Below are 8294 nucleotides of genomic sequence, written 5' to 3'. Positions count from 1 at the left end.
ATGCAGTTATAGGCTGACAAGGAAATGCCAGGGACGACTGGCAACCAGCAGCAGAGAGGAGAGGGTGTGGTGGTTTTGCCCAGTCCTCCAAAAGTCAGATTTGGAACACCTGGGCTCCTAAACAGTGAGAATACATTTGTTTTCAGCCATTAAGTATGTGGTAGTTTGTAGCAGTCTAGAAAGCTAACACATGGGAAACAGAGGGAGTGATTACTAGTACGTACAGGGTTTCTTTCGGAGGGGTAATGAAAACATTCTAAAACTCTGAGGACTGCACACTCTGAATATAGTAAAAGCCACTAAATGGTACAGTTTAAATGGATGAATTGTATGCCTATGTGTGGGAGCCCGTTCTGGGGTTCCTCGTGGCTTTACCCAGCAGGTCCGAATAGAGGATGATCAGGACCACGGGCCTGAGTGCAGGTGTCTGAGATGGCCTGCACTTGGCTGTGCTGGGGGAGGAGGTCTTTTTTTTTCTTTAGTCCCTGTTCGGGCGCCATTCTGTGGGGCATTTACCCACCACCCCCACAGCTTCCCAGAGTTTTCTTGAGTGCGATCAGCAGGAAATATTAGATAGAAGGATTTATAGCAGAGAATCTTGCGGAGATAAACAGATAGAAAATAAAGGATAGCCTCGAGAGGACCTGGAACCTATTCCAACGGGCCCTGTCTCTGGCCCAGGGTTTTTTATAGAGACGCCAAGGGGTGGAGCAAAAGACCTCCTCCCCCAGCACAGCCAAGTGCAGACCATCTCAGACACCTGCACTCAGGACCGTGGTCCTGATCATCCTCTATTCGGACCTGCTGGGTAAAGCCACGAGGAACCCCCCAGAACGGGCTCCCACACCTATGGATTACATCTCAATAGAGCTGTCTGTACATAAAAACTCAACAGATAAATCTCATATTTTTCAAGTTCATTTTTAATTTAAACATTTTAGTCTATTATAACCTCCATATAGAGAAAAATTAAAAATAGAAACACTTTCACAAATTTTAAAAACATTAATGAACACACTTAGAATGAATAAACAGAGCAAATCTATTTTAAGTTAAAAATATTTAATATCAGATAAAAACATTGATGATTGACAGTTTTACATGGCACATTTCATACACAGTCAAAGGGTAAAACACTGGGAAAAAAATTAATAAGTGGTTTGGTAATTTGTTGTCCACATAAAAGCAATAAACAGTGACATATATTTAATGCCAATTATAAAACTTTTAGAGAGATTAGGAGAAAGAAAAAACAGTATCTTTTAAAATCCACACAATACTGGGCTACAGTTTTCAATACTTTTCTAGTGATCTAGAATATCTTAAACAGCTTTTCTTCTGTTGCAGGTTAACCACGCTTATTCTGATTGGCTCTCACAGTAAGGACTGAGGGTACAGAGCACTTTTTACATTGCTGAGTAAAACCATATAAATTAATGATGCGTGCTAAGCTTAATATTTTACATGAAAATATGAAATAATTCATTTATTCCACTGAATATATTTCATGAATAATTGGGTATGGTGTTCAATCTCCAAATCTGTGAAGTTTTGTGAGAAAATATGTATGCCTTGAGCTGCTCTTGCTTACTTTAAAATGGAATAGTTTGGCACTAAATGAGATAAATGAAGACAAGCAAAATACATAATACTACAGTTACCTTCTCGGTAATTATAATCCATACTACCACTTAGTTCTCGACCAAACAAACAAACAGACCTAACTACACAGCACTTACACAATATGAAAATAGAGTCTAAAGCTAAGCTTGGGCCACTTCTCTGGTGAGCATGCCCCCCTCTGCCAGAATCAGTTATATATTTGAAATTCATATTTGAATTCATATTGAAATTCAAAACTTTTCAAGTTTTCTGGCTGGTAGGTTCTTGGTTATATGGCCAGCTAAAATATGGTCTTTGAATTAAGTAAGGAAATCCAAATAAAATAAACTTATTTTATTGGAATCTTACTTATCAAAATATCAGACCAGAACTTCATAACCAAACTACTGGAACAAAGCATGGGTGGCCAGATTTCTGTCTCGGATGAGTGCGGAGTCTACTCATCACTCAGGTCTCAAGGGTCTCCTCATTTGCTCCACAAGTATCAACAACACAAATCAGACAACTTGTGACTGGGAAAGCCCGGACTTTGGAATTGGCAATCCATTTGTCTGTCTCAGTATTATACTCCAGGATGTGTCCTAATCTACCTACACCTTGAAAACCTGCCAGCACATAGATGATCGAGCCAACTGCTGCACATTTCACTGTTACACCTCTCCACGGCATCGGTGACACCATCTTCCATTCATTTGATTTAATATCGTAATATTCCACATTGTCCAGACCACCTTCAAAAGAAAATAGGAGAATTCTATCAGTGATTCTTGGATCTCTTCATAGTTTTTTAACTTTTACATTTCATTGCAAAATAAAATTGTAAAACACATAGGATATAAGAGCTTTATAATCATTACCCACATATCCACTACCTAAATACTTATTCTTAAAAGAAATAGATAATTTTTCAGAATCATTTTTTTCCTACAAAGTTAAAGGTTAAAAAAACAAAAACAAAGACAAAAACATTTCCTATAAATGTTCTATCCTGGAAAAGAAAACAAAAAAGGACCAGCAGTTTACTTTCTCATTACTTTGATTATGACTTATTCCAAATGTTCTTCTATCTTTTAGCAATTTATGGAGAGGACCAAAGAAATTATTTCTTTGTTTTACTTAACACATAGATAAGCTAATAAAATGAAGTACCATCTTTAGATTTAGTTTTATTAGCATTACTTAAGAAAATGAAAAGGCCAAACAAAGCGTAAGGAGACTCTCATGCAGTGTTTAGAATGTTGAAAAGCTAGTAAATATTTTTTAAAAACATTCACATTCTTCAAGTGCTCAGTACTCCTTAGGCAGATGTGAAAGCATCCCTGTGGGCATAGAGAAAGGCACAAGCCTGTCTGAGGTAGTCACAATGACAGCCTGACATTTCATAACACATGCTGATGCTAAGACATAGTGCTCTGTATTGCAAATGATTCAATTTTACGAAACGCTCCCATAATTTAAGAAATTATTAGTAAACCCAGGGGAGTTGAAGTGTAAGTTAACATCATATACCTAAACCATTCTGGCCACCGACAGCAAATATCTTGTCCTTTACAAACACCAGTCCATGATTCTTCCTGGGCTCAATCATTGAACACAGTTCAGTCCATCTGTGGGGAAAGAAGTTTTAGTGTGCTTATTTACAAGAAATAAAGTGATTTTAATGGGACAGGCCTGTTATCCTAAACAAATGTTCATTGACTACCATGTTCCATACATATATACACCTGAGATGTCTGGAAGGCTAGAAAACACTCATGTGGTTTTGGATAATGTTTTTATAGGTGAGGTAAACTGGGGACTTTAAGCAGAAGGAAACAATTTATGTGTCTTTTAAAGAAATCCATTTCCCAATTTCCAATAATCTTTGAAATGGCAACAAGAGTAAAGAGGAAGAGTATAAATCTTCAATTATCTCCCTTTTTTCTTTGTGAGACAGGGCCTCTCTCTGTAGCCAGACAACGAGAACTCGCACGTAGGTAATGCTGGCTGTGAGTTTGTGATGCCCCTCCTGCCTCTGCCTCTCAGGGGCCAGGATCATAGGCCGGAGCTGCCATGCTCAGCTACATGTGCTTCTAAATTAGTTATTTCTGCTTAAGTAAAACAAAACCGCATAACAAACCTCATACAATGAATAAATCAGTATTTTGAGGGGTTTGAGATAGAGTTTTGCTATCTAGCCCTGGGTGACCTGAAACTTGCTCATGTAGCCCAGGCTGGACTTAAACTCTCAGTAATCTTCCTGTTCCAATTGCCCCCCAAATTCAGATTATAGGCTTGTGTGTTTATTAGTTACATGTCATTGTTGTTGTTATTTTACTATTTTATTTTAGAGACAAAGGCTCACTGTGCAGCTCAGGCTTGCCTCAAACTGAGATCTACCTACTTCATGCTCCCAGATTGCTGGATTATAGGTGTGTGTCATCACCATGTCTTCATATATAGATGTACAGTGAGAACTTTAGGTAGTCTGGTGCACACACACACAAACACACACAGTGAGCGCACATGCACGAGCACCATTTGCTGGTCCGAGTAACTTGCTACCACACAACCACTACTCAGTGAAACTGAGAACACCAATGTAGACACTGTTGAAGTATACTAACATGGTAGCATTATTTACACATAACTAACACAGACCACCGAGGTGGTGACTTCTGATAGTGGTTTCTTCTGTGTACACCTACATAGCCAACACTCGTGACTCTGAGGGTGCTAATGGTACATAGCTTGTGGTCTTTTAATGGCGAACACCACAAGACTTCAAACAACAGAAAACTTGGCATAAATACTTTTTAAGGTGGTTATTTTAAACTTTTAAAAAACTGGATTAATTTTATGACATATTCAAGGCCTATAATCAACTGAAATATTAACAATTTTTCTGTTGTCTTGTATTGATGTTTTTTGTTTTGCTTAAAAATGGTTTCTCAGCCATCAACCACTACGGAGGCCATAATAGTCCTGTTTTTCAAGAAACACACATACACATACGTGTGTGTGTGTGCTTACCCAGGTGAAATGACAAGCTTGCAGCTTGGAAACAGGAACAGTAAGTACAGCTCCTTCCTGGTCACTCCACACTGTAAGCTGTCACTGTGTATTATGAAAAATATTTGGGCTGGAAAATCCAGATAGTGTACATGTAAATAAAGTGTGCATTCCATTTTTCAGAGAGTGTAGAAGTGATGCAGATAGTGTACATGTAAAGTGTAGTGTACATGTAAAGTGTAGTGTATATGTAAAGTGTGCATTTTACTTTTCAGTTTCCAACCTGGAGCTTCAGTGTTTAGTTTTTCTTTTTAGGTTTATTATTTTATTATATCTGTGTGTTTTGCCTGCATGTATGTCTGTACACCACACTTGTGCCTAGTGTCCAAGGTCAGAAAAGGGTACTGGATCCCTTGGACCTTGAGACACAGATGGCTGTGAGCCACCATGGGGGAGAGGGGAGACTGGGGACTGAACCCGGATCCTCTGGAAGAGCACTTGGTGTTCCTAAACACTGAGCCATCTTTGTTCACTAAACAAACCCAGATAACATTTTATTTATGAAAGTTAAAGAATAATGAACAGAATGTTGAGAATACAAATTTAAAACACAAGTCCAATATAACAAAAGAGGTGCTAAATCTTCCAAGTTTTTACATATTCTCAAAACTGAATATTCAGTTAGTTTAAAAAAATACTGAGATTACAGATTTCCTTTTCTTTGTATTTATTTTTAAAACTTGTGTATGGGTAGGGCCTGTGTGCATATAAATGCAGAGGCCAGAGCTGTCTTCCTTTATAACTCTTTGCCTTATCTGTCTTGAAAGAGGGTCTCTCACTGGTCAGTCAGTCAATCAGCTCTTGGGATCAACCTGTGTGTAGTTTGAAAGAAAATGGTTCCCCAAAGGGAATGGCACTATTAGGAGGTGTGGCCTTGTGGAGTAGATGTGGTCTTGTCGGAGGAAGTGTGTCACTGTGGAGGTGGACTTTGAGGTCTCAATGTGCCCAAGATACCGTCCAGTGTCTCAGACCATTTCCTGTTACCTGCAAGATGTAGGACTCTCAGCTACTTCTTCAGCACCATGTCTGCCTTCATGCTCCCCGTCATGATGATAATGGACTGAACCTCTGAACTGTAAGCGAGCCACCCCAATTAAATGTTTTCCTTTATCAGAGTTGCCGTGGTCATGGTGTCTCTTGACAGCAATAGAAACCCTAACTAAGATAACCTGTCTCTGTAACCTCTACACTATTGGGTTACAGGTACAGGAAGCCACACCTGGTTTTTACCTGGATGCTGGGCCATCACCCCAGTCCCACAAATTCTTTCATTAATTGTTTCCCTCCTACTGTAAATAAGAGTATAGTGGCTTAGCACTGATCTTGCTTGAATAAAGACCTGAATAAAGATTTAGAAGTCTAGAATATATACAATTATGGGTTGCGTTTTGTGGTGGTTTGAATGAAAATGGTCCCCATAGGCCCATAGAGACTATTAGGCACTATTAGGAGGTACGGCCTTGTTGGAGGAAATATGTCACTGGCTTTGAGGTCTCAGATGCTCAAACCAAGCCCAGTATCATTCTCTCTTTCTGCTGTCTGTTGATCCAAACGTAGAACTCTCAGCTGCCTTTCCAGCACCATATCCACCTGCAGGCCGCCATGCTTCCTGTCATGATAATGGTCTAAACCTCTAAACTGTAAGCCAGCCCCAATTATATGTTTCTTTATAAGAGTTGACATGCTCATGGTATCTCTTCACAGCAATAGAAACACTAACTAAGACACATTTTATAATTTTTTTTCTTTTTCAGAGCTGAGGACCAAACTCAGAGCCTTGTGCTTTCTAGGCAAGTTCTCTATCACTGAGCTAAATCCCCAACCAAATGTTGTGTTTTGGAATTGAAAGCAATAGCACAAAAAGACCAGTTTCCAATTAGAGTGCCTTAACATATTTTGAGCACTGGATTTATAGGAGGTAAGGTAGTAGACTGTAAAGGGGGGAGGACACCCCCTTGACTGTGGTTTAGGACAAAGTGGAGTGGATACACAGCTCAAGTGGTGGATGAGAGGACAAGGACATGGGATCCCAGCATGGTCTGGAACAATTACAGGCTTGAAAAGCATCAGACTGCAATTCATTTGAGCCCAAGAGATTTCTTTAGTAAAAAATAAATTTCAAGACAAGTGGCTTTGGTGCTAGTTCTTGGTGATGAGTTGAACAAAAAATGAGAATAAAAAACTGCAACCTCCCTTTTATTTGGGAAAGTGGTATCATTTTTCTTTAAATCATTTAAAAATAAAAAGCACAAAAAGATCAATTACATTTTATAATGAAAAATTTCCCTTCTGTTTTTTTTGCCCCCCCAGACAAAGAGTCTTGTTATACCCCACTCTGGCCTCAAACTCATGGCCATTCTCCTGCCTCAGTCTTTTTAGTGCTAGACATATAGGTATGCACTACCACACCCAGCTCAGCATTTTGCCTTTCAAAGAAGTTATTTGCTTCCTATATGATTTAATGTTAGTTTTATTAAGAAATACTAATTCAGATGTATTTTGAGAGCTATGAACCCCAAGACATATCTAGGAGAATGCTTAATGCCAGGAATCAATTTGTAATATTGCTACCTAAGGACAAAATTATTTAATTCTAAGTTTTCTCTCCTTCTCCCCTACATGAGTCTGATGGACCAATCAGGTGTATCTCATTCATATTTACTGAACAAGCAGGTCCAGAAAGAGAGGGGCTCCCATGTACAACAAAGTCAAGGTATTTCCTAAGGCTATTCAAGGGTATGTATTTTTTTTTTTTTTTTTGGTTTTTCAAGAAAGAGTTTCTCTGTGAAGCTTTGGAGCCTGTCCTGGAGCTCGCTCTGTAGACCAGGTTGGTGTCAAACTCACAGAGATCCGCCTTCCTCTGCCTCCCAAGTGCTGGGATTAAAGGCGTGTGCTACCATGCCCAGCTTCAAGTATATATATATTCTTAAAACAAGAATTAAATTTCTGGTGGGTTCCTTCTACCTTTTGGCATCTTCATCCAGTGAGCTTATGGAATCTAGTAACACTGACAGACTCATTTAAAATCGATACATACGTTTCTGTAGCAGGGTCATATACTTCACAGGAACTAAGCACTCTCCCAGAAACATTGTTTCCTAAGCTTCCACCACACACATAGATGAGGCCATTAGCCTCCACCATGCCGTGGCTGCAGCGCTGAGTCAGCATGCTGGGCTTCGTGTGCCAACTTTCAGTTCTTGTATCATAGCACTCAAATAAATACAGAGCTGAGTTTCCTGTAAAAGAAAAGGACTCAGATTAAAAGGCTGAGGACTGTGAATGTGAGGCCAGCCCAGGGGATATAGTGGGACCCTGTTTCAACACTGTCCCTGGAAAAGAAAGGGTCCTACCACCATCTAGTCATACTCGGCTTGGTGTGGGGGGCTTGCAGTGAAATAACCATAGAGCTAAATGAAGACAGGGAAGAACTTAGGTTTATAGAGATCACTTTTCTACTTGCTAGAATAATTTAAGAAAACCTCGTGATATTGTATAGACCTTGGAAAACATTAAAACAAAAGGATCTGTTGGACAGATTTATTAATTAAATTTTAGGAAAAGAAATTGATTTCAAAAGAACAGAAGAACCATTATATAGTCTTCAAAGCCAGTTGTGC

The 8294-nt window shown here is 39.2% G+C and overlaps 1 protein-coding gene across 10 annotated transcripts in view; it reads right to left on the bottom strand.

The window, feature by feature from the left end:
• Nucleotides 1-1045: 1045 nt before the first annotated feature.
• Nucleotides 1046-8294, bottom strand: part of Klhl7 (kelch like family member 7) — a 54967-nt gene continuing 47718 nt past the window's right edge. For all 10 annotated transcript variants that reach the window (XM_076566744.1, XM_076566750.1, XM_076566746.1 and 7 more), the window contains 3 exons: nt 7712-7913; nt 3133-3230; nt 1046-2354 (listed from right to left, as the gene is read on the bottom strand). In XM_076566744.1, coding sequence (XP_076422859.1) covers nt 2071-2354; nt 3133-3230; nt 7712-7913 — 584 coding nt within the window. In that variant the 3' untranslated portion in view covers nt 1046-2070. The remainder of the gene's footprint in view (nt 2355-3132; nt 3231-7711; nt 7914-8294) is intronic.

Source organism: Peromyscus maniculatus, chromosome 3 (assembly GCF_049852395.1).
Source record: "Peromyscus maniculatus bairdii isolate BWxNUB_F1_BW_parent chromosome 3, HU_Pman_BW_mat_3.1, whole genome shotgun sequence".
Taxonomy (NCBI): Eukaryota; Metazoa; Chordata; class Mammalia; order Rodentia; family Cricetidae; genus Peromyscus; species Peromyscus maniculatus.
Note: the sequence above shows the minus strand (reverse complement) of the source record. Positions and strands in the feature narration are given on the sequence as shown.